The 26,510-nt window shown below is 48.1% G+C and overlaps 1 protein-coding gene across 2 annotated transcripts in view; it reads left to right on the forward strand.

The window, feature by feature from the left end:
* Positions 1-26,510, forward strand: part of ASAP1 (ArfGAP with SH3 domain, ankyrin repeat and PH domain 1) — a 335,803-nt gene that overhangs the window by 58,422 nt on the left and 250,871 nt on the right. For both annotated transcript variants that reach the window (XM_052651849.1, XM_052651850.1), the window contains exon 3: positions 12,721-12,847. In XM_052651849.1, the coding sequence (XP_052507809.1) occupies positions 12,721-12,847 (127 nt within the window). The remainder of the gene's footprint in view (positions 1-12,720; positions 12,848-26,510) is intronic.

Here is a 26,510-nt window from a genome sequence, read left to right on the forward strand (position 1 = left end):
TGTTTGTTTGTTTGTTTTTTAAATTAGAGCCCCTAGTGTGATTTGGAATGTTCACATTTGAGAAAGACTTTAACCAAATAGCATATGCTAGGAACAAAACTCTGCAGTGGGTGGGCAATTTTCTTTTTTCAAATAGAGCAATGCCCTACATTTGACAAAATTACAGGAAAATTCTGTGATAATACAGCTCATTGTTATGTGGGTTCAAATACATTGCAGGTGAAATCATATTTTTGAAAAGCAACAACTGAGTACTGTGATAGATTCATATAATGTAGGGTGCTCATAACAGAGGCCCCCAACACAGAAGTAATGACCTCCAGACTGTTCTTGGCTTACAAGTAGATCTTGAGGCAGAGCTGGTGTTTGGGGTTGGTTATAACACTGATATAAGAAGAGAATTCATCAAATTGTAGGATGTTATTGCCCTAGGACCTCAGAGAGCATCCGCCCTGGGTTCCTGGGAAATGAGACGAAAGGAGGTGAGCTGATTTGGCTGAGGAAGGGAGGCTGAACTCCCTGGCAATGCCATGTTCTCTCTCAGTGCTAAAGTTGCAAACAGCTGTCATTTATCAAATGTTTCTTCTTGAGTAGTGTTTCAGATGATAGGCAGCTTTGAACAACCACTTGTAACAGTGGGTCTAACTGGGCTTTGGGCAAATCAGAGATACACGAAAGGACCTTTTTTTGGACTCCACATGCATAGGTCACATAGCTGAAAGACACATTTATTTCCTGTTTGAGTTCTTTGAGCATTTTGGCAGTTGTGCTGCAGACCTGTATCTCTGCCTACATGTGAGCACAGGGGCTATATCTTATGTGTCCTTTTGGCTCCTCAAGAGTCTAGCATAGGACCTGTCTCAAAGACAAATATCATTTACTGTATACCAATACATCTTGCATGGATTATCTCATTTATATCTCACAACAGCCTTAGAAGAGAGAGAGAGATCACCTTTTAAAGGACACCTTCCTTTGAAACCACATTAAGTAGCTGACATTACGTAGGCCTACGGTTAACCATCCCTATTAAGTGGCAGGGCTGGGATTTGAACCCAGGCTATCTGGATCCAGATTACACATTCTTAACCTCTGGAAGGATTATTAGTGCTGCTCAGTAACTGCAAATGGAATTGAACCAATGGGTTCCAACCTAAATACCTCTGCATCTATTGAGGAATGTCCTCAGGGACTCAGGGACAATGGTCTTATCTCTGAAAATGTCCCACAAGGAATGAGTCAGTCCCAGAGAGTAAAGTGGGTTTGGGAGGAGAAACCTCACTTATCCTGGGATTATCCTATAGGGCTGCCCTGGGTTGGGCAAGGGAAAGGTTGTTTACTGAAACAACACTGACTCCCAGTGTTCTGGTCACCGAAACATCTCCTCATCTCTTGTGACTTCTAACCTTTTAAAAAGGGTCGCTTAAGAAAGGAATTAGTAACTCACTCCAGTATTGTTGCCTGGAGAATCCCATGGACAGAGGAGCCTGGTGGGTTACAGTCCATGGGGTCGCAAAGAGTCGGACACGACTGAGTGACTAACATACAAGGAAGGGCACAGGGGTGGGAGGGGCGGACTTAGAAGGTTCTTGATTGCTGTGAAGTTTCTAGCTTAGTTTTTGGAGAGCAAGAAAGAAGAGAAAGAGGCAAGACAGTGATGAAAAGGGGGTGGGTATCACTCCAGTCTTCGACTGTACTCACAGTCTCCTTGCTCAAAATTAGGAGTGTTAGTTAAGTAATCTTATGCCAAATTTTATGTAGTTAGAATTTTAGAAGTTTTAAATGGTAGGCAAATGTCTGCAGGGATTCCTTGACACTGCGACACAAAGACCATTATAATCCATTCTTAAATGGCAGTTTCATATATTTTTTCTTAAAGTAAGTGTAAGTGAAGTCGCTCAGTCATGTCCAACTGTTTGTGACCCCATGGACTGTAGCCTACCAGGCTTTTCTGTCCATGGGATTCTCCAGGCATGAATACTGGAGTGGGTTGCCATTTCCTTCTCCAGGGGGTCCCGACCCAGGGATCACCCAGGTCTCCCGCATTGGAGGCAGACACTTTAACCTCTGAGCCACCAGGGAAGCCTTATTAAGGCAAGGTCTTTTAAGCCCTTCTTTGAAATGAAGGGGGAGGAGTCAGGCAACCCTTGGGAACCAGGATACTTGGGATCTCAGAATTCCCCACAATTCTGCCAGGGGATACTGAGCAAATTCATTGAACCAGTGAAGAATCTGTTTCCTCATCTGAAAAGTGAAAGGGTTGGTAAGCATATTATCCCTGAAATTCTTTCCAACTCTGGTAGCTTTATGATGATGTCAGAAACTCTTTTTTTTGGTATCCACTCTTTTTATTTATTTATTTTAATTGGAGGCTAATTACTTTACAATATTGTAGTGGTTTTTGCCATACACTGACATGAATCAGCCATGGGTGTACATGTGTTCCCCATCTTGAACCCCCCTCCCACCTCCCTCCCCATCCCAATCCCTCAGGGTCATTCCAGTGCACCGGCCCTGAGTGCCCTGTCTCATGCATCGAACCTGGACTGGAGGTCTATTTCACATATGATAATATACATGGAGAAACTCTTAAGAACCAGGATTCCTCATTCCAGTTGCTGCTCTCCCAATTCCTCTCACACCCCTCCCCCATCTTAAATATTCATCCATTCATTCCTCCTTCCATCTGTTCAAGAAGCATCTCTTGAGCACCTGGGTCTCTGAGACTAACAGCAAATGGAAAACCCTCGAGTCTCAAGGACCTCACAGTCTTGTTGGAGAAACAGAAATATTTGGAAAACGGTGCCATGAGAAAGGGTCATTAAAAAAAAAGACATGTTGTCAGCCTTGAGATAGCGCAGAAGTGGGCACGAGTAAGTGTAAGCCACCAAACTGAACTAAGACAAATGCATCAGAAAAAAAGAAAAGAGACCTGAAGGTTTTCTAAATGTTTCTCTTTTTTCAGGTGACGATTTCTTTTTCAGAAACAAACTAAGGTTTAAAATCCCTCACTCCTATAGGTGGCAAGGTTTTAGGAACCCCATATAACACCACCATTTTTCTTCACTGGATGTTGTTTTACTTATATTAGGAAACATGTAGCTCATAAAAAAGAGCTGGCTTAATCCAAAACACGTTTATCAGGGATAAACATTCCCACAGGGAATGTGTACGAGGCAGCACCTTCTGTGGGGAAGAAAAAGCCTGCAGGGTTTGGATTCAGACTGGCTGTGCATAGCGATTCTCTGTTTATTACCTGGAGTCCTGTGCATGTATTGTGAGGAGATTGTGCATGTATCTGAGTTCTCAACAGACAGCATGGCCCCTCACTAGGCCACTGGGGGGGATTTCAGAAGATGGTGCTTATAAAATGCCAAGCCTGGAGCTCTAGGAATCTCTTGTCCCTCTCTTAGATCTTCAGGAACGTTGGTAATACCAAGAAGGATACAATGTACCACCCTCCTTCCCCCAGGGATGGCCAGTCTGGGAGTTCTTCTGTGCAGGAAACTCATTCAGTTCAGTTCAGTCGCTCAGTCGTGTCCGACTCTTTGCGACCCCATGAATCACAGGACACCAGGCCTCCCTGTCCACCACCAACTCCCGGAGTTCACCCAGACTCACGTCCATCGAGTCAGTGATGCCATCCAGCCATCTCATTCTCGGTCGTCCCCTTCTCCTCCTGCCCCCAATCCCTCCCAGTATCAGAGTCTTTTCCAATGAGTCAACTCTTTGCATGAGGTGGCCAAAGTACTGGAGTTTCAGCTTTAGCATCATTCCTTGAAAGGAAATCCTAGGGCTGGTCTCCTTCAGAATGGACTGGTTGGATCTCCTTGCAGTCCAAGGGGCTCTCAAGAGTCTTCTCCAACACCACAGTTCAAAAGCATCAGTTCTTTGGCACTCAGCCTTCTTCACAGTCCAACTCTCACATCCATACATGACTACTGGAAAAACCATAGCCTTGACTAGACAGACCTTAGTTGGCAAAGTAATGTCTCTGCTTTTGAATATGCTATCTAGGTTGGTCATAACTTTTCTTCCAAGGAGTAAGCTTCTTTTAATTTCATGGCTGCAGTTACCATCTGCAGTGATTTTGGAGCCCCCAAAAGCAGGAAACTCATTAGGAAGACGAAATTCTGAGCCACGCCCTGCCACTAGCAGAGCTGTTTGTCACTGGGGAAGTTCTCATCTCTCCACGTGAAGGGAGTACTTAGGTCCTTCCCAATGGTGCCAACAGTCTTCATACAAAATAAGAGAGAGGCTGTATTGTGGAATTCCCTAGTGGCTCAGTGGATAAGAATCTGCCTGCCAATGCAGGGGTCATGGGTTCAACCCCTGGTATGGGAAGATCCCACGTGCCTCAGAGCAACTAAGCCTGTATGCCCCAAGTAGAGAGTAGCCTCTGCAACTAGAAAAAGCCTGTGTGTAGCAACAACGACCCAGCACAGCCAAAAATAAATAAAATTATATATATATGAATAAAATTATATGTGCTGCTGCTGCTAAGTCACTTCAGTCGTGTCCGACTCTGTGCGACCCCATAGACGGCAGCCCACCAGGCTCCCCCGTCCCTGGGATTCTGCCGGCAAGAACACTGGACTGGGTTGCCATTTCCTTCTCCAATGCAGGAAAGTGAAAGTGAAGCCGCTCAGTCGTGTCCTACCCTCAGCGACCCCATGTACTGCAGCCTTCCAGGCTCCTCTGTCCATGGGATTTTTCAGGCAAGAGTACTGGAGTGGGGTGCCATTGCCTTCTCTGAAAATTATATGTATATATAGAGAAATAAAGGGAGGCTTTACTGTAAATATCACTGTGAAGATTAATTCCAACTGCAGTAATGGAGCAATGGGAGTGCTCTCCACTTGGAAATCAACCCTGATTTTCATTGGAAGGACTAATGCTGAAACTGCAATACTTTGGCCACCTGATGTGAAGAGCTGACTCACTGGAAAAGACCCTGATGCTGGGAAAGATTGAGGGCCGGAGGGGAAGGGGACGGGATTGAGGAAGGAGGGGGAAGAGGATGAGATGGCTGGATGGCATCACTGACTCAATGGACATGAGTCTGAGAAAACTCTGGGAGATAGTGAAGGACAGGGAAGCCTGGCGTGCTGAAGTCCATGGGGGTCTCAGAGAGCCTGACACGATTCATCGATTGAACAACAACTCCACTCCAGCCATTACTTCACCTTTGAGTTGGGCTTGTAACAAGTTCCCCTGGAGGGAAAAAGATGACACACAGGCTCTAACAAAAGACCATCCAAGGGCTGTGGACCCATTGTCAGGAGACTAATCACACAGGCTGTGAAATCAGACCAGTCAGTCTCCTCTACTTGCTAAGGTGACCTCTAAGCTCCAGGTTCCTCCCAGGTATAAAATGGGGATAATACCAGTGCCTGCTCTATGTGGTGGCTGTTGAGTATGAAATGAGGGTATGCCTGCAGCAATGCAGAATCATGCAGGGCATATAACAAGCCCAGCATTTACTAATTGATGTTATTATTATTCCTTTATAGAACAGAAATACATTCCTGAGTCCTTTCAGTTGATAAGGAGAACAAACCATGTTCTCCTCCTTACTCACTGGGAACACTCTAGTGGTTTTTACTTGGAGTATTTACATTAAGTTCATTGGAGACTAGAATAGGCTTTTTGTTTGTTTGTTTCTTACTTGAGAGAATATAAATGTACTTGGGAAGCACTCAGACAAGGCACATGAGTGAAGCAGTCTGCTGCTGGGGTCGAATATGGCAACATGAGCCCGACAGTAAAACACGTGGAATCCAGTGTGTCTTTCCCTCTTCCTGCTCCCCCAGCCCCATCCCCCGCCCACCGCTTTCCTTTCTTCTAGCTCTTTGTTAAGATGATAGAAAACAAACACATAAGGTGAAATAAGCAACAAACAATACTTATTTTGATTGACCGATGAGAAGGACATCTAATGGAGTAGTACTCTGTGAATTATTATTGAGAACTTTATTTTTGCAGGCAGTAGAACAAGCCCAGGATTTCATCTCCTTGGCGCTGGGACATTAACTTGCAGTGAGCTCTCATTGTGTTTTGGTTTCCTTTATTGGGTCTTTTTTTTTTTCCCGGCCATGCCCTATGGCATGTGGGATCTTAGTTCCCCCAACCAGGGATCAGATCCAAGTTTGATGCATTGGAAGCACGGAGTCTTAACCACTGGACCGCCAGGGAAGTCCCTTGGTTTCCATTATTGTAATACTCCCACATCAGAACTGTTACCCACGTAACAGTGAATTCAGACACTGCCTATATAACCAGGGCAGTGCCTGGCTCAGAACAAAAGCTCAGAAAGTACTATCGCACACCTCACTAGCCTCGGGTTTCTCTCCAGTAAGTTTAGGATAATCATACCTGGGACTTGCCTGGAAGTCCAGTGGTTAAGACGTAACTCTCCAATGCAGGTTCGATTCCTGGTGGGGGAGGAAAAAGAGGAAAGAGGGGCTATGATCTTATATGCCTCAAGGCCAAAAACCAAAGCATAAAACAAGCAGTATTGTAACAAATTCAATAAAGACTTTAAAAATCATCCATATTAAAAAATCTTTATTAAAAAAAAGATAATCATACCTACCTTATGAAGTTGTCATGAAGTTTAAAGAAGGATGCTACTGCTGCTGCTGCTAAGTCGCTTCAGTTGTGTCCGACTCTGTGCGACCCCATAGACGGCAGCCCACCAGGCTACCCCGTCCCTGGGATTCTCCAGGCAAGAACACTGGAGTGGGTTGCCATTTCCTTCTCCAATGCATGAAAGTGAAAAGTGAAAGTGAAGTCGCTCAGTTGTGTCCAACTCTTAGCAACCCCATGGGCTGCAGCCTACCAGGCTCCTCCATCCATGGGATTTTCCAGGCAAGAGTACTGGAGTGGGGTGCCACTGCCTTCTCCGTTAAAGAAGGATATGTATGTCCAAGATGCTATACTTGGCAAGGTGTCAGGTACATTGTAGGTTTCAGTAAATTTTAGGGGGGAAGGAATATCCGAATTTTTATCTCCAGATCAAGCTTTCAATATTCCCATAATACCTGAGAAGTATCATCTACTTATGATCCCTCAGCCCCTGCTAAGCACCTTATATGCCATAGCTTATGAAATCCTCAGAGCGCTAAGACATAGTTACTAACATTGCCCCCAGTTTGCAGATGGGAAAACGGAGACTCAGAGAAGTGAATTACTTCAGTGAGAACTAATAGCTGCTACATGGTAGAGATGTGAGGCCAAGTCTTTCTCATGAGAATCATGCTATAACTCATGCTCTTATGAAACAAATGCCTATTCTACCCTCTAGAAGTTGCCTTGGTTAGAATATCCTTCTTTACAGGAACAGTGTTCCACGAAAACCAGGCTTTTACGGTCTCAGCTCTCTTCTGATCCCCATTAGTATTCATTCTGTTTGACTCTAGATACTGTTTCTTTACTTCCAAAATCCATCGTTGATGGATCTGACCTCACAAGGGATACTTATAAGAATAAGCAAAGTTTCTAAAGACGATCCCCAAATCTGAAATCCCAGACTTTGGGAATTACTGAGCAGCTTCCCCTTCTCTTTAGTCTTTCCTCTGCCAGGTGACTAATTTAGGGAGAGATCTGAGTCCTGGAATGAAAAGAGATGTATTCATGGTCATAGTTGACATAAAAAGGGAGTTCAAAGGGAATTGACATTGGTTGATTATTCGCTATACATCAACTGCTTTATCCGCAGCTTCTCAATTTATTTCACTTAACAACCTGTAACATGGTCATTTTATTACTATACTAATTTCACAGATGAGACAACAATGCATTATTATAAGTGACAAAGTGGAGATTCAAACCCAGATCCAAGTAACACAAAGCATATTCTCTTCCCACACTATCTATGGCCCTGCCCCATGAAGGCACTGGGAGCCTTTGATGAATGCTGTAATTCCATCCTGTCAGCCTGGGCCACTTTCTAGGCATGTGAATCAGAGCACTGATAGCTCTTCTTGGCTTCTTTTTTCCCCCTTCTGTTTTTTTGGCTGTGCGCAGCATGTGGGTTCTTAGTTCCCTGAACAGGGATCAAACCCGTGTTCCCAGCAGTGGAAGCTCTGTGTCTTAATAACTGCACCAGCAGGAAAGTTCCTGGTTTCTTGTGTCCAGAAAGGACCCCACACTTCCTCTGTACTCTCCCACCCCTGGTACATTGTCAGCTATCTTGCAAATGCACCACCTTGGTTGTTAGGCAGATAGATGAGTGAAGCCTGCCACTGGGAATCTAATTCAGCCAATTCCCTGATGCCTGTGGGGTCACTAGTGCCCTTGCTGACCAGGAGAATAAGCCACCACTATTTTTATTCCTGCTTTTCTAGAGGAAGAAAAGCATTCTGTAAGGACCATTCTTATCTCGTCAGCAGTGCTCAGAGTAACAAACAGGCTTGAGGAGTGCAAGGGCGCAGAACAGCATTGGATGGGGGTGATGTTGATGACGAAAGAGATGATGTACGCTTTAGACAAAACTGGGTGTGTACGAGTAAGTGTGTGTGTTTTTCCTGGCTCCAGAAAGGATGATGTGTATTTCTGAGCGGGCTTCCCTAGTGGCTCAGTGGTAAAGAATCCGCCTGCCAATGCAGAAGACACGAGTTCAATCCCTGGGTTGGGAAGATCCCCTGGAGAAAGAATTGGCAACCCACTCCAGTATTCTTGCCTGGCAAATCCCATGGACAGAGGAGCCTGGTGGGCTACAGTCCATGGGGTTGCAAAAGAGTTGGACACAACTTAGCAACTAAATAACAAATATTTCTGAGCAGTTCTGCACAAAGAAATCAAGTTTAAGTTTTGCCTGCATCAGGCTCTATCCACAGAAGATAGCCAGGAATGGTTTTCAGGGTGTTTTGAGAAAATGAGAGGTGCAGATGGTTTGCACTGGGGCATGGTTTCAAATTTTAAAGGGATTATGGTTCATGAACCCTAGGAATGGTGGATGGAGGTGTGAACCTTTGAAATTCTAATTGCACACCAGTCTAAGGAGGTATATACTTACCTGGGCACAATATCTCATTGTTCACATATTCCTTTCTTGGCTAGGGGAGACAGGGAGGAGGAGCGGATATATAACATAATCTTCAAATGAAACTGAAACAACAATTGGTGGCAGCAGTTTGGACTCTGGTGAATTCCATCAAGAAAGCAATCCCCATTGTTTACCATCGCAGTTAGCTTAGCTTGTTGTAATAATCTTTATTCCTTGCATCTGTAGAGCTGAGGGCAGACACAGACTCAGCTCCTGCTGGGAAGGATCTCTGTGGTCATTTTGACATGCGCATCCCTTTATTTTATCCAAGTGAGGGCACTAAGGCCCAAGCTGACAGCATCAGTTATTAGGAGAGAAAGCTCTGGAATCCAGGCCTCCTGGAATTGAGGCAATTATTCACTGACTCCAGGCTTTTTAATAACAGCTCATATTTATCAAGTGTTTGCTCTAAGCCATACATATGGGATAGAAGGTGCTACCAGCCCAGCAGGGATGACAGGTATTCGATGACAACTTGGAAGAGAGAGAAAAGTGGAAATAATGCAAAATCAGAGTCTCAGTTGATTTCCAGCCTAGAGGATGGCCTTCTTGGAGTGGTTGGAAGGCTAAGTGCTGGGTGTTAGAGTCTCAGCTGCTGCATGGGGATGCATGCATGCATGCATGCATGCTAAGTCGCTTCAGTCGTGTCCGACTCTGTGCGACCCCATAGACGGCAGCCCACCAGACTCCTCTGTCCCTGGGATTCTCCAGGCAAGAATACTGGAGTGGGTTGCCATTTCCTTCTCCAATGCATGAAAGCGAAAAGTGAAAGTGAAGTCGCTCAGTCGTGTCAGACTCTTAGCGACCCCATGGACTGCAGCCCTCCAGGCTCCTCCGTCTGTGGGACTCTCCGGGCAAGAGTACTGGAGTGGGGTGCCGTTGCCTTCTCCAGCTGCATGGGGATAAACATGGGGTTACTTGAGGCTCTTGGAGCTTGATGAGCACAAGCTAGTAGTGGCCATATTTGCTCCCAAGTCACAGAACCTTCTAGATATAGGATGACCCAGTTAGTATATGGGAGAAGAGGTAGGGTTTTTTCTGGTGTCTCATATTCTGTCAGTAACAGCATGTGAACAAGTGACCTCCAGGTACGGGTCTTAAATGCCATCTGGCAGTTTCCCCAAAACCTCAACCTTGGTGTGTCCCAATGCAGACTTTTAATGTAGAAGGAGGAGAAAGTGTGTACCTGTTTGTTTCTTTGTTTTTTAGGATGCCCTCAAAGCTGATGTCTCAACATTTTGCCAGAGCAGAGTCTTTATTCCTGTATGCTGCCTTACCAAGGCCTTCCTCGTGAGCTGCACTGCTTGCCTTCCTGACATTAATGAGCGCTTCCCCAGAGACACAGTGCAGGTTCAGGACAGCCAGCACAGGCAGACAAAACACCTTGAACTTGTACAATGGCTCTCCGGTGCACAGAGCACCTTCTCATCTGTTATCATTTACCAGCCTCATGGGGCTGGCACCCTCTTCTTTCATCTTCGTGGGAGGCAACTGAAGGCCAAGATCCCATAGCTACCAGGATACCTGCAGAGACAGCCAGCCCCTCATTCTCTGTTCTTCTTCTTATTATTTGGCTGCTTCGGATCTTAGTTACAGCACACAGGACCTTTGATCTTTGTTGCCACTGCAACATCTTTCTAGCTGCGTCCCAGGAACTCTTTTGTTTGCGTCATGTGGATCTAGTTCCTTGACCAGGTATGAAACCCAGGTCCCCTGCACTGGAGCAGGGATGTCTTGATCCTCCAGCGAAGTCCCTTCATTCTCTCTTCTGCTCTAGATGTCACTTTTGTCAAGGAGGTTTTCTCTGCTCATTCCTTAAACCATAGCTCCTGCATCACTTGCTTACTCTGTATGTACTTCACTTTATATTACATGTATATTGCTTGTCTGTTTCCCTTACTACTGTTGATGGAAGAGTAGCTGCATTGTCTGTTTACGAATCTCCAGCGGCAGGAGAAGGGCATTAGTAAATAGTTGTCAGCGGTGAGCGAGAAGTTCTCCTTTGACAATCACTCCCGGGTCCAATGTCCCTCCCTGCCAGTGGGCACTCTATTGCGGTTTGGGGAAGGACCAGAGGACAGATAACCGTACAAGATCGCAAAACTCAATCCCAGAGGAGGCCTGGGGGCTAGCCTTCTGCCCAGGTTGGTGAATTTGGGACTTTATGAGCCGGCTCCAGTTGGCTCCAATTATAGGAGCCAATCGTCAGGCGCTTCCTAAGGGCCTAGTTTTGTTTTTTTAAAACCAATTTGATCCGCAATCAATGGTGAGAAGTTAAATGGATTCTTTGGGCTAAGTAGACTGAGCAAAATAGCCATCTGCCAGAGCCGAGGAATGAGCAATCTGTTGGTAATTTTTCCGCTGAAATTTGGCATCTACTTAGCATTGTACACCATTTGCACCTCGGGAAATGCCTTTTACACCCCTTCCCCTCCTCTGTCCTTCGGGTTAAAAACAACAACAAAAACCAGTGTAAATGAAAGATTAGAAAATTGTGGTATAAAAAAAAAAAAAGAAAACCCTTCCTATATCCTATATCTTCACTTAGCACTTTAGCGGCTTCAGCAAACGACACAAAACTAGCCTTCGGGAGGCTCGTGAGCGCCCTGCTAAGAGAGTGAGGAGCCGGAGCCAGAGGGCGGGCAAGCTGCAAGCCGGGCCCGGGAGGCCGCCGCCGCGCTCCCCTCTCGCCGGGCCCGCGGCCCGCGCAGTCGGAGGCGGCTCTCCGGGCCTCGCTTCCTGCTCCCACACGGGGCTAAAAAAGAACGCGCACAACTTTTTATTTTTTTGGTCCCCCTTCTTGCGAAAAGCTCGCGTAACGAGCTCGCCCGAGTAACCGCTCCGGGGGCGGCCCGGGGGACGCGGGCATCCGCCGCCCCGAGAACCGCGCGGCCCGGGCCGCCTGACGGGGGCACTCAGTCGGAGCGCCGCGCGCGGGGCTGGAGGGGTTGGGCCGGGGATGGCGGGGGCGGCGAGTGGGCGGGGGAGGTCCGGGGCGGGGCTGGGGGCCGGCGTGGGCGGGCCGGGTGGCGTGGGCGGGCCCGGTGGCGTGGGCGGGCCGGGCGGCGTGGGCGGGCCCGGTGGCGTGGGCGGGCCCGGTGGCGTGGGCGGGGGCGGGGCGGCGTGGGTGGGGCCGGGCCCCGCGGGGAAGGGGGCGCGGCGGCGCGTGCGCAGAGCACTTCCTTGTTTGTCCCCGTGACCGTCGCGGCAGCGCCGCCCGGCCGCCCGCCCGCGGGAGCGTGTGCTCAGTCAGTCGGTGTCCGCGCTGCCGCCTGTCAGAGCGTGTGAGCAGGCAGCGCCGGCCAGCCGCGACTTGCCCGGCCCCGGGCGCCCCCTTCCCGGTCCCCCGCGAAGCGCCCCGCCGGGTCTCCTCCCCCGTGGCCGGGCATGAGCAGAGGGAGGCGGGTCGCCGAGAGCCCCGAGCCTCGCGCGCCGCTCGGAGTTTGAAGGGCCCCGCGCAGATCGCTGATCGGGGCCGCCGCCGCCTCCTTTCTCGCCCGCCAGAGCTTTCCTCCCGCTGCCGCCGGGATCGCAGCCGCGCCAAGCCGGGCGGCGGGTGGCGGGCTGCGCGCGGGGGTCGTTCATGAGCCGCCGGCCGGCCCGCGGCCCCGGGAGCCTGCGCCGTGACTCACCCCCCGCCCTCGCTTGTGTCTCGCCCCCTCCCCCGGCAGGATGCCGGACCAGATCTCCGTCTCCGAGTTCATCGCCGAGACCACCGAAGACTACAACTCGCCCACCACGTCCAGCTTCACTACGCGGCTGCACAACTGCAGGAACACCGTCACGCTGCTGGAGGAGGTAGGTCGGGGCCGGTGCCCTCCGCGCGCAGCCCTTCGGGGACCCGGGCCCGCCCGCCGGGACGCCTCGCTGCCTCAGCTCGCGGCCGCTGCCTCGCCGTTGGATTGCGTCGATTTCCGAGCCGGGGAGGAAGGGGATGTATGGGGCTTGGGGGAGCCACACCCCCCTGCGGGACCCCCTCCAGCCCACCCGCGGCCAGGTGATGGGCGGGGGACATCGGATGCGCAGCCCCCAGCTCCGTCCCCACCCCCACCCCCCACCCCCCACGCCGCGAGGCTGGAGGTGGGGAGAGGATTGAACAGGCTGTGGACAGCCCTAAGAAGAGGGAAGTCCTCTCCCTGGCTTGAGCCGTTTTAGGCGCTTTCCACATCACCCTGACCCTCTTGTAACCCGCCAAGCAGATGGTGTCAGGCATCTGAGGGCAGAGGGAGGCAAAGCAACGTGGCCAAGGTCACCAGCAAGGGACTGGGAGATGGTCAGTTAGTTAATGCACCTCTCCACGGCCCGGCTTGGCTGGGCAGAATGAGCTGCATCGGCTAGGACTGGTGGAAAAACCCCAGAGGAATGAGAGGGAGCTCTGGCTGGGACTGCCTCCACCCCAGGATTCCTCCTCCTCTCTCGTCCTAAAGCCCTGGGTGGAAAGAGCTATCTCTGCAGACTGGTCCCCACCCGGCTCCCCTGGGCGGCTGGTTTGGTAGAGTCAGGCTGCTGCGCCAGCAGGACCTGCCCGCAGGGCACTCATAAGCTGTGAATGGAGCCCCGAGGCCGATGCTGCCCTAAGGACCTGGCCAGACAGGAAGAAGGGAGGACTGAGATGCAGAAGGAATCGCTCCTCTTATCTAGGTCTCCAGGGAAAGCTTGTTGGTGCCTCCGACAGCGTCAAGAACTTAGCAATTTCCTTTACAATTTTAGGTGCATTAGTGATAGGGCCGAGTGGGTACATAAGGAGGAATCCGCAAGCCTGGGAGCTGGGAAGCCTCTGAACCTCCTCAAAAACGGGATATTTGCCCTGGAACTCTGCCCCATATATAAGTGCCATAAAGTGCCACTCCCTTCTCAACCCCAAAAAAGATAGCACTGGAGGAAGTTAGGAAGGCAGATCGTTTTCCCTGGGTGGATTCTTCTGTGGTTGGTTTATATGAGGTTTAGGGGAGCTCTTTCTGATGTAAGCTCCCCAAGGTTCCTCCTCTGTAATACTAAGAAGCTTGGGCTTCTGTGAGCAGACTACTCTTGATGCAGGCTGTGATGCTTGTTCCTGGGCCAGGTTACACGCAGAACTATGCGTGTACTCAGAAGCACCGGGGTCCTACATTTTAGGAGGGGAGAGGTTTCTGCTAGTGCTGGGTCCTGTTTTGCCAATCTGATGCTGCAAATGAGTCTGAATGTTTTATGCCAGTTGAGGTTGCTTCTGGATTCTCTCTGAAGTTAATGTTGGGTTATTGAACTGAATTTTGAAATTCAGTTGGAGAAGCACCATCTGACTAGGTTTGTTTGAAAGCCAGAGGTAGATGACTTTTTTCTTTGTTGTGGTTTTGTTTCTGTCAACTATCTTGTCTGTTGAACCAGCCTGATGCTTGGTGTCTGGGATTAAGTGGACTTGCCAGGCATTCAACCCTATGACCAGTCTGTCCTTCACTTAATTGTGATGAATTGAAACATGCTGATATGGCAGCACTTTGCATCCTTTTTCTGTACCTACTATACATGCTCCTAAAGGATGTGACATTGGTTAGACTGAGGGGCTATTTTCCTTCTAGATAAGTCCTTCAGGGCCTGCTGATGGAGCTGTCAGTTATTTTAACTTTTCCTTTCTGCGCATTCAGATAATGTTACTGTATTCTGTTTGTGTGGAGTGTGATAAGGGTAAGTGTATAGTTGGTGATGCTGTTTGTAGGTGTATGTGCCCATACTATGTGGCCACACTGGAGGATAGGGTTAGTGTTTTTAAATTATATGCAGCTGCTCTGGATCTTTGTTTGAGGTTACTAAATTTAAAAGCAAAGGCAGCTGATGTATTTTTTTGGTGGGCCATGCTGTTTTGCAAGGTTGAGTAGAAAAACAGACCCAGTCTTATTACCAACCTGGTCACCTATGAACTTGAGAAGGAATTGGAACCAGGCTAGAAGTTCAAAAGTGTCGTGTTAGAGTACGTTGGTAATAAATACTCAGGTTCTCAAAAATACAATAGTGATTCATCAAGAGCAGCACAATCATTTTGTAACTTTTTTCTGACTTTAGTACAGTCCTAGCCAAGAAGTCATTGTCCCCAGTCTCCATCTTTTAACTCCTTTTTAAAAATTTTTTAAATTTTATTTTATTACTATTATTTTTATTTTTTTGGCTGTGAATAGGCTTTCTTACTTGTGGCGAGTGAGGGCTACTCTTTGTTGTGGTCTTCAGGACGGGGTTCTCATTGTGGTGGCTTCTCTTGTTGTGGAGCATGGGCTCGAGAGTGCTCGGGCTTCAGTAGTTGTGGCACTCGGGCTTAGTAGCTCCACGGCATATGGGCTCCTCCTGGACCAGGGATTGAACCTGTGTTCTCTGCGTTGGCAGACGGATTCTTAACCACTGGACCACCAGGGAAGTCCATCTTTTAACTCTCGAACTGAATTCCATGAGGTTGGATTCAGAGTGATTGCCTTTAGCCTTAAAGTGCAATATGCCCTTTAGTTTCTCAATTGATAGATAACTACCACGGTTGAACTTTTAATCCCACCCCCCCAAAGCTTGTATGTATGAAGGAGGTACATTTATAAATATCTTACGTGGATCAACATTCAGTTCTCAAAAATTATGGGGCTTAAGGTTATTACCCTCAAAATATAAGGAAAAGTTTTGGGGCAAACCACAAATTCTTGTTGGCATAGGCTTCACAAGTGAAATAGGTGGAAACTTGAAGACTGCTGTTTGGGTTATCTTGTGGTTATTCTTAGGAAGAGAAATTTTGGGTACTTTTTTGGTGATGTGGAAACTCAAGAATAGGAATTAATTTGGGCAGCTTGGAATTTTTTAAAAAATATTTTTCTAGTTCTAGCAATTGTCTTCCTATTTATTTACGGACTGTTTTGCTCTTTGAATTCCAAAGTAGCATGCCTTAATGTCACGTAAAAAATTGTGTTAGATCTCCTAATTTGGAACCCCAAATTAACCCACACTCTCCCTTTTGGTTTGTCCTCTTGGCAAAGAGTTCTGTGCTTTGCAGATGTTGCTGCTTTTATTTTAACCTATCACTGATGAGCACTTTAGGAACTGGGTCAGACACACGTGGTTAAAAAAAAAAAAGAAAAGAATTTACTTCCAGGCTTCAACTTTGGGGGCAAAGGGTCCCCCATGATTTTGGAAGTCATGGCGGGGCTGGCACAGAATGAGTGGCTGCTTTTGAGAGGCAAGAGTGGATGGGCTGCCAAGGTTTCATGCTGGTGTGTGAGTGTTTTCCAAGCAAAAAGCCAGTGTTTTGCTTATTCAGCAACCAAAGCACACTGACGTGTGCCATTTTACTCGTGACCGTTTGGAAATTATGAGTAAATGAGTAGGAGAAGGCTGAGCTTTCCCAGGAAGGGAGCAAGCACCATCGAGGGAGACAAAAGGAGAGGCTCTTCGTTTAGAGGCTTAGGTTGGTGCATACATAGTGTTGGCTGAAAGGGCGAGTCCAGTATGATATGTGAAGGTCAGCTCAGTTATTGATTCAGTAGTATTGGCCCAGCACTTTTATCTTTGGTGATGATGGAGGAGGCATGCTCTGCCCATTCATTAAGCAGCTAGCTGCTTGGTACCAGGACTTCGAAGACACACAGCATGCCTGAGAACACTCCACCCTTACAGAGGCTTTATGGAGGAGAAACAATTGTTAGCCCCATTTTACAGGGAAGAAAACTGAGGCCTAGTGAGATGAAGTGATTTGTCTCCAAGATCAGATGGCTAGTAAGTGAGTGGTGTTAACGATGAACTCTGCTGCGGCTCAGTTGCTTCAGTCATATCTGAATCTTTTCAACACTATGGACTGCAGCCCACCAGGCTCCTCTGTCCATGGGATTCTGCAGGCAAGAATACTGGAGTGGATTGTCGTGCCCTCCTCCAGGGAATTTTCCCAGTTCAGGGATTGAACCTGCCTCTCCTGCATTGGCAGGCGGGTTCTTCACCACTAGCGCCACCTGAGAAACCCCTAAGTGGAGTTAGGAAGCCCCTAAATAGTTAAGACTTAAAGTAGATGTTCTAAATGTCTACAAAGACAGACTTCAGTGGCTAGTGTTTTGTAGAAGTGTAGGAGGCTTCACTCTTATTGTCTGTTCTCATTTTGGTACCATAAATCAGGTGCGTAAGTTCATAGGTGGTTTGGTTTATCTTCACGTTCAAGTTCCAAGGAGTTCTTCATGTGGTTGCTGTTGTTCAGTTGCTAAGTCATGTCTGACTCTTTGCAACCCCGTGAGCTGTGGCACAGCAGGCTCCCCTGTTCTTCACTGTCGCCTGGAGTTTGCTCAAATTCATGTCTGTTGAGTCAGTAATGCTATCTAACCATCTCATCCTCTGCTGCCCCCTTCTTCTCCTCCCCTCAATCATATCCAGCATCAAGGTCTTTTCCAGTGAGTCAGCTCTTCACGTTAGGTGGCCAGAGTATTGCAGCTTTAGCGTCAACATCAGCCCCTCCAGTGAATGTTCAGGATTGATTTCCTTTAGGACTGACTGGTTTGATCTCCTTGCTGTCCAAGGGACTTGGTAGAGTCTTCTTCAGCACAAAACATCAACTCTTTAGCACTCAGCCTTCTTTTTGGTCCAACTTTCACATCTGTTCATGACTACTGGAATAAAATCATAGCTTTGACTACACAGACCTTCATCAGCAAAGTGATGATATGCTGTTTAGGTTTGTCATAGCTTTCCTTCCAAGGAGCAAGCATCTTTTAATTTCATGGCTACAGTCACTGTCTGCAGTGATTTTGGTGCCCAAGAAAATAACTCTTACTTCCACTTTCCCCCCTTCTATTTGCCATCTAGTAATGGGACTGGATGCCATTATCTTGCTTAGTTTTTATTAATGTTGAGTTTCACATCAGCTTTTTCACTCTCCTCTTTCACCCTCATCAAGAGGCTGTTTAGTTCCTCTTCAGCTTCAGCCATTAGAATGGTATCATCTGCATATCTGAGGTTATCGATACTTCTGGCAATCTTGATTTCAACTTGTGCTTCATCCAACCCGGCATTTCTCATGATGTACTCTGCATAGACGTTAAACCAACAGAGTGATAATATACAGCCTTGATGTACTCCTTTCCCAATTTGGAACCAGTGTGTTGTTTCATGTCTGGTTCTAACTGTTGCTTCTTGACCTGCATACAGGTTTCTCAGGAGGCAGGTAAGATCAGTTGTGATCTTAAAGGAAAAATAAGTCTCAGGAAAGGTTTAGATAAAACCAAGAGTCTCTGTGCATTGCTTAAGTTCAAGAAAATGTGCTTTCTTTGTCCCTGAGCTCTTGAAGACGAAACAACAAAAGGTGAACAAGTCTCCTGAAGCCACCGTCCCATGCAGAATTCTGGGCTCTGTGGCTCCCCACTCAGTGCGGAGGGACGTAGGGTGAGTTTTCTCTGGACTTTACCAGATAAGGCCAGTGAATGAAGAATACATTTGCCTGCAGAAGCAAAGAGAGAAGGCTACTTCCTTTCTGTAACAGAACTCACACTCTTTCTAAAACAGGGCTCAGACCCGTTAGTGAGCTAGTCTAAGCTAATGCTGTTTGCCTTTTTTATGCATAAATAAAGAAACATTTTTACCATCTAATAAAACCCCTGTCTGATAGCATTCTTATTATTCTTTTACATATGAATAAACCTCAGCGCAGGCTTCCCAGGTGGCTCAGCTGTGAAGAATACGCCTGCCAATGCAGGAGACACAAGAGGCATGGGTTAGATCCCTGGGTTGGGAAGATCCCACGGAGAAGGAATTGGGAACCCACACCAGTATGCTTGCCTGGAAAATTCTGTGGACAGAAGGTCCTGGTGGGCTACAGCCCATGGGGTTGCAAAGAGTCGGACACGACTTAGCGGCTAAACCACAAACCACCGCTCAGAGAGGTAAAATGCCTTATCCAGAGTTGCACAGTAGTGAATGCTCTGAATGTAAGATCTCAGGATCTGAAAGCCTTTGTGTTTCACCTGTAGCTCACTCTGTGTTTCCTGCCTGCTGTGGGTTTTCTTTTTTTTTCTGTCTCATAGATATCTACGGATTACTTTTCTTATCTTCACTTGATGTCTAGTGCCAGGGAGGAGACAGTTTTGGGTAGAGAAGAAAAGGGGGAACTCTGTGTCCCTCTTCTTCTGAGACCTCTTGTTGGACGTCTCTCGAAGTCTCTGCCTTTGGTCCTCAGAGATGGCGCTGCCAGCCACCCTGCCTGGGCTGAGCGGAAGTGGACAAGGCCCTGTGGTTTCCAGCTTCACCCTGGCATACTTACGGGACTGTCGCCCAACCTGTCCTTGCCCGTGAGCTGCCCACAGCCCTGGCTGAAGAACCTGCAGCTCTGGGTGGAGTTTCTGCAGGGCCCCATGGCCAGCTGCCTTCTGGCTTCCTGCCCGTCCCAGCCCTGCCTTTGGGGTGGCTGCTGGCAACTCAGGGCATCAGAGCTGACAGGGCCTGGGAGAGAATGGAGGCTGGTGCTCACCAGCTCAGGAACCTGGTCTCTGAGGGGCCCGTGAAAGTCACGATGTAGGTCCAGTAGCCAGTGGCCCAGAAGAATGAGTGGACACCACCTCTCACAGCGTGGTTCAGCATCTTTTTCATGCCAGTCATCTTTGATTTTGGCTGAAATAGGTCAGGTCGGTGGTGTCACACTGATATCTCCTGCTGATCAGATACTTGGATCACCAGTTATAGATTTCTAAAATTGGAAAGCAAAAGGTTCTCTCATTCTCATGATTGGTTTGCTTGCAGAACCTTCGAGTTCTGTATTCCTGTGGGAGAAAGCTCATGAAGGAAAAGGACCCACACACATCTGGTTCAGTCCTGCTGTTTTCAGAGGTGGGGACCGAGGCCTGAAGATGGGAAGGAAATGGGGTGAGGATTTGGGTTCCCGTCTCCAGACTCCCAGTCCAGGCTCTCTGTACTCTGCTCTCCCAGAGGTCTATGGAGACTGTTTATTCACGGGGTGGAGGGGTAGGGGTGGTGAGCCTGGGGCTCGTCCAGTGCCCTTCCCTAGAACGTGCTTAAGGCAGGAGGTGGAGAGTGAGCCTGAGTTAAGGAGCCTCGATCTTGCTGGCCAGTCTGCTGGTAAGTCCTGGTCTCACATCACGTGCCCAGTGAGGCCATGGCGGCCGTCCTTGATGTGGGGCTCAGAAGCTCTCATTAGATGCCTTTGTGGTGTTGGATGTTCAGACGCTACGCAGACCTTTGCATTTGTGTCTGGGCGTCAAAAGAAGCCTCAGAGAGGTGGTTTCCATTTATGTAACCTAGTCATTTGAGGACTGGAGGTAGACCTTGGCCTTGGCCTTTCCTTCGTGTATTATCTAAACATGAGTAAGCGATGGGCTCGATGGGGATCACTTGGCAGCTGAGCCTCGGTCTCCTCGTTTGATGAATAAAAGAAGTATCAAAGGGGAGAATGCACGTGCGACACCCATCCGGTGACTTCACTCCTGGTAAAATGTGCACACCAGGGGCTGCCCTGCCACGTTAGTCAGCCTTCCTCCCGTGGGGCGGGGCTCAAGGAGGTGAGAGGCATTCCTTGGTAGGGAGCTGGGCAGAGTTCTCGCCACTGTGGACCAGCAGGTGACACTTGGGTCAACAGGAGGACAAAGTTCCCTTGCCAGGGTTAATTGCAGCCCTGTGATCTTCTCGTGTGTGTTGGGCGAGTCCCTGAACCTTTTTACATCTTTGTGTGCTGCCTCTTAACCTGTCGGTGTATGCAAAGCGCTCGGAGCCCTGCTGGTGTGGCGAGTACTCTGTGAATGATTGTTCTCACCGCCTCACCATCCTCGCTGTTTAGTATTATTGGGTTGGACCCTTGAACCTGTAGGAGGAGAGGACGAGAGGACGAGACCCCTTTCCGCAGAGGATGGGTGAGGAGGTCAGTGACGGGGCCGGCTGTGTGCCTTAGAGGACCCTGATGGTGGAGGTGCAGACTGCCACTGGGCGGTCACGGTCAGAGCCAGCTTGATCTGAAATAGAGTGCCTGCTCAGTTTTACTAATAGTCCGCCTTTGGCGGCACTGCTCTGAAGTAAGGGGACCGGTGACCAGCGCTGCCTCCTCGGACCCGGGCCAGCCTCCCGGGCTCTGCGGGTGCTGCCTCGCTGTCCGGGCTTCCTTGGGTCGCTGCTGTTTCTTTATTTCCTTCTCCCGACCTTGTCCTGCCACATGCCCTCCATCAGTGCATCAAAGCTGGGGCAGTTGTCCCTTTTGATTTTCACTGGGGCTTTGTAGTAACCAGTCGCTTTCTCTGTTCCATAATAAATGCAGGTATTGGGTTTGGGTCGTTTGTGGGGAGGCGCTAGGGGAACCATTTCTGCCCTGGCCCCAGGAGGACAGAGCGTGGCAGCTCGGTTGTTTGCTTTCCTGATTACAGCTTGAAGCACTGAGACCACAAGGAATTCTATTTTGGTTTGGAGGCAGGCGCCTTCAAAGGAAAGGATCTGTCCTTGAATTTGCATTTCTGTGTGCCTCATAACTTCTTTTCAGCCTCAGTAAGATGCATTTTCATGATCTCTGGGGCAGCGCTTAGGTCAGACCTGGACGCCCTTGACCCTGCCTGGTCTTAACAGAATAACAGCTCACACTGGGCTCTCCCCACCCAGAGCTCATTCTGAGCAGCCCAGGGTCTCCGTGTGCTTAGAGTTCGCTTACATAAGAACTGAATTTTAATGTTAAGGCCATGGTATGATTTTCCCCCAAGAACTGGAATATGTGTGCCTTTGTTAAGACAGCACCCAGTTTAGCCACCCAGAAGCTAGGAAAACAAAGTCAGAGCCACCTGTCCCAGGGAGGTAAAGCCCTAAAGATGATTGCATTGCACGTAGCAACTATTCTAAAAAGCAGAGTTGGCCAAGTCCAGCCAGACCATCTCTTTCCCCGCCAGATGTGATTTGGATGGAGAAAAATACAGGTTCTTCCAAGTTCGTTCTGTTATCAGTAGAGCCTGGGTACCTTGCCTCTGTGTAGCATTGTGCTCAGGGACTCGGGGGAGGACAGCCATGTCCCCCCAGTGTCCCGTATTACTATATCACACCTTTGACAGACCTGGTAAAGTTCTTGGAGACCATCTATTCAGCTCCTGCTTTCCATGGACGAAAAAACGGAGGCCTAGAAAAACCCAGCCATGTTAGGCGTTTTTGTTGGAAGTAACAGGCTCCACCTTCCCCCAACAAAACAGAATACAGCCTGTCCAGACAAAGTGAGCGTTGATTGTAAGGACTCGTAGGGGTATTTTATAGAACACGAGGGTCCAGAATGGTGGGAAATGAAATATTCTCCTGAGCAAATGATAGAGAGGGGACATCCCTGTCTCCAGTGCCCTCACCAGCTAAGTCTCTGTGCCTGGTGGGGACACCTGGGGTTGGGGTGGATCAGATTGGCGCAGCGGGGGTCAGGAGACCACTGCTAGTGCAGTCAGCTTTGTTGGGAGGGTGGGGCTACCTGATGGAGTGCAGGCATGATGGTGGTTCTCAGAGCAGCGTTAGGGACTTGGGAAGCACCTTCTCCATACCGGATCCACAGGGGGATGGGACTGGGATCCCATCTTCTGGTCCCATCACCCTCCATTGGAGCGAGAGCCGGTTGGAGACGTCGGTACCTCGCAGGGTGGTCCTGAGAACCGGTGCGGGAGGTAAGGCAGCCACGTGCCTTGCACCGCGCCCTGGGGATGTTAGTTCTCTGCCCTTGCTTCTGCAAGTCTCGCCCCCCCCATGACCCCTCCGCTCTGTATTCACTTGGGACACTCTGAAGGGCTGTGGTCAGGGCACCGCGCTGCCTGGTTGTAGTTTTCCTGATGTGGTCAAGAAAGACCAACATTCCACACAGGGTGTGGGCAGAGTAGGAACACCCTACCGCCGTTTCAACCCGCAGTGATGACATGGTGCTCAGAAGTCACCTCCCATGGCTACCCAGGACGTTTGGGAGACACTGGGCCGCTGGGGAGTGTCCTGGTCTGACTGCTTCCTTCCAGTGTTGGATAACAAACCACTTAAAGGTCTGACGAGGACCACAGCTTTCCTTCCATCCAGTGGCTTCACTGACCAGTTTACACACCAACTAAAATTCGAGTGTCTTTGCTGTTTTGAAATGTGGGGAGTCTTCCTTTATGTTTCATTAATCACTTTTTTATAAAAAAATAAATGCAACCCATTTCCTTTTCCCTATGATGTTTATTCACATTAATAGCGCTTAACATAAAATTAGATACTCCTTATTTCCAGGAGGTGCAAATCAAAATAAGCGTTCACGGCTGGCCCAGCAGCTGCTGCTGCTTTAATAATAGTAAAATTTTTCATAGCAATGCAAGTGAAGGCTCTGCCTCCCAGTAAATAAATTGATGCCAAGGCAAAGAGTGCTGTCACTGTCTCAAGGCTTGCGTGTTTTGAGTGAAAGAGTTTGAACAAATCCCGAATCTGCCAGCACTACAATTAAGCACCTGCTCTATGCTGGGCTCTATGCTGGGCGCCTTACACACATCATGTCACTTAATCCCTTCAACAGCTCTGTGGGTTGGGTGCTGTTGCCCCAATTTACAGATGATGAGCTTGGCCGAGAAGGGATTCAGGTCAGTCCATCCTCTTCTCCCTCAGACTTATCCTCAAGACAAAATGCTTTATATTGTGAATGGGTTGCTAATGAAATAGAACCATCAGGAAATAGGCTTCAGCTGAAGCGTGTGATATTTAGGTTAGAGTTGAATAATAACTCCCTGGGCTTTCCTGGTGGCTCAATGGTAAAGAATCCGCCTGTCAGTGCAGGAGACACGGGTTGGGTCCCAGGACTGGGAAGATCCCACATGCAACCAAGTGGATGTGCCACAACTATTGAGCCTGTGCTCTAGAGCCTGGGAGCCTCAACTGCTAAAGCCTGTGTGCCCTAGAGCCCGTGCTCCATGACAAGAGAAGCCACCGCGGTGAGAAGCCGGTGCACTACAGCGAAGAGTAGCCCTAGAGCAGCAAGGAAGACCCAGCGCAGCCAGAAATAAGTAAATAAAATTATATGTGTATAAACACGAAGAGCTTCCTGACAAGGTATTACGTATCAACTGCATGGCCCCGGAAGTCACATTTTCATCCTCCAGTTGGCTAATTGAATTATATACTTACTCATGGTCACACATGTATTCCCTTTTAGTAGATTATAAGTACCTTGAGGCCAGGGATGATACCCTTCTACTCCTCCCGCCGCCCTTTCTTTTTTCACCTACTAGGCACTCAGAAATTAGATGAAATTGCATTTGATTTTTAATTGTTGAGGGCTGATCCGGTAAAAGTTTTCCAAGTACTTCTGTTCATCTCTCTGGACTTCAGTTGTATGCCCACCAGCTGCATAGAGCAATTGGGAAAAACCCTCAGTTGCTAAATTTCCTGGAGGTCTTGCCACAGATACATGGCCGAACTGGATGCCATGCTGAATTTTTGTTTCCTGGCCTCTTGGTGTCTGGAACCTGCGGTCTTTCAGTAGGTAAGCAATTTCATGAACATTGGTAACTCTCACTCTTTGAGTCGCAGCTCTGTGCTCAGTACAGAAATAATTGTAGGTGCAATTTCTAAGCCTCACGCCACCCAGCTAATAAAAAATGGAGCCTGGAATCACAGCCAGGTCTGCAGGGCTGCAGAGCCCACACCGTCCCCACCTCCAGCCAGCCTTACTTTGTGGTGATTTAGCTGCGCAGTGCCAGGAAACAGAAGACAGGTTAGTGTTGACTTCCTTAGTGGAAACAAACACAAACAAGACCTGCATCCTCCACTGGAAAAGAAAGCTTTTCCTGACTCTGGGTTTGTTTTCCTTAAGTAGAATGGGGGGGCATTTAAATTCAGGTAATTTACATCCATCTTTGGGGGCAGCCAGTTTGTGGTGTGGCATCGGAGGGATTGCCAAGAGGATTGGTATTTTCAAGAAGAGTTGACCTCTCTGATTTTCCTTTACAAATGGTGAAAGTCGTGATGTGAGGCAGTTGTGCTGTGTGCTTACTGTCCAGCGTTTCTGTGCCCCGTTATGACCGCTCACACCGGGCTTTCACATACATTGTCTCGTTTCATCCACAGTACTTGGTAGGGCAACAAGCCACCATTTCCTCTTTGGCAGTTGAGGAAACGGAGGCTCAAAAAGTTGAAGTGGCTTGTCAGGGGCTGCAGGACTGAAGAGGTAGTGTGCTGAAGCTCGAGGTCAGTTCTGCCTTCTGGTCTCATGTTGTGTCCACTCCCCCTCCCCCCCGTGCCCCCCAAATAGCTCCCAGCTTAAACAGATCGATCAGTGGGATGTTTTGTCAAATGCTTTTTAACGTAAATAATACTCTTTGACTTCAAGCACAGTTTTATTGGACAGTCACATAATACTTTGCATTACTAGATTCCTCCCCATATGTAGTCTCTCTTTCGTAGTCTCTTTTTTCCTTAGTAGCTCAGTCCTTCGAATGGCTTTTTACTTTGGGCATGTTTCTGTTTTAGGGTGTTGGTTTGTGACTTCTACACAAATGCGCAAGTAGGCAGAACAGTAGGAGCCTGCATGTACCTGTCACCCAGATTCAGCAGATCTGCTTTGGCCAGTCTTGTTTTTATCTCTATCTCCTGCCCCCCTGATTTTTTTTTCTAAGCAGTCCCAGATATTCTTTCATTTCTTCCATAAATATTTTAGTATGTGTCTCAAAAAGATATGGACAAACAGCAACAGCTTCAATGAACCACAGTAAATACAAGGATCATATCAAAAAATGAACATTTTCTCAATATAGCGTTAAATGGTGTTCTGATTCCTCCAGCTGTCTGTTTTTGTTTCTGTTAATGATTTGTTCAAATCAGGATTCAAATGCAATCCATATGTTCAATTTGACTGACATATATTTAAAATGTCTTTGTGGGTAGTCCCTCTTTTTTCCCCCTCTAATTTATTTGTGGGAGAAATGAGTTGTTCGTCCCATTGAGTTTCCCATAATCTGGATAGTGTTGCTTGCGTCTATCTTTCTGGTGTCATTTAACATGTACTACAATCTGTTCTTAACATATTTTGTTCCCAGTAGTTTTTGAGAATAAAAGAAATTAAACTCCCCTTGTAGAGAACTATTAGGGAGAGCACAAAAGAATTGAAAAGTCACCCATAACCCCAGAAGTTAGGGAATCGCCTCTCTTGTCCCTTCAGGCTTTTCTTCAGATTCACCTGCATCCTGCTCACCTTCATTTAACACATTGAGAGCCTTTCCCCATATCATCAAGAGGTTTTCAGTAACAGTTTATGAGGTGCATCATTTTATTAATGACCTTTCCCTCCTCCCCTTAAGTTACCCCCCACCCCCACCCCACCCCCACCAAACTGAGGACTTTGTGTTTTTAAATAGTTGGCTCAGCAGTTGCCCAAGAAGACTAGTCAGCCCTCTGAGGCAACTGCTTGGGCTCCAAGGAGATCAAACCAAGTCAGCCCTAAAGGAAATTAACCCTGAATACTCATTGGAAGGACTGATGCTGAAGCTGAAGCTTTGGCCACCTGATGTGAGGA

This window comes from Budorcas taxicolor, chromosome 14 (assembly GCF_023091745.1).
Source record: "Budorcas taxicolor isolate Tak-1 chromosome 14, Takin1.1, whole genome shotgun sequence".
NCBI lineage: Eukaryota > Metazoa > Chordata > Mammalia > Artiodactyla > Bovidae > Budorcas > Budorcas taxicolor.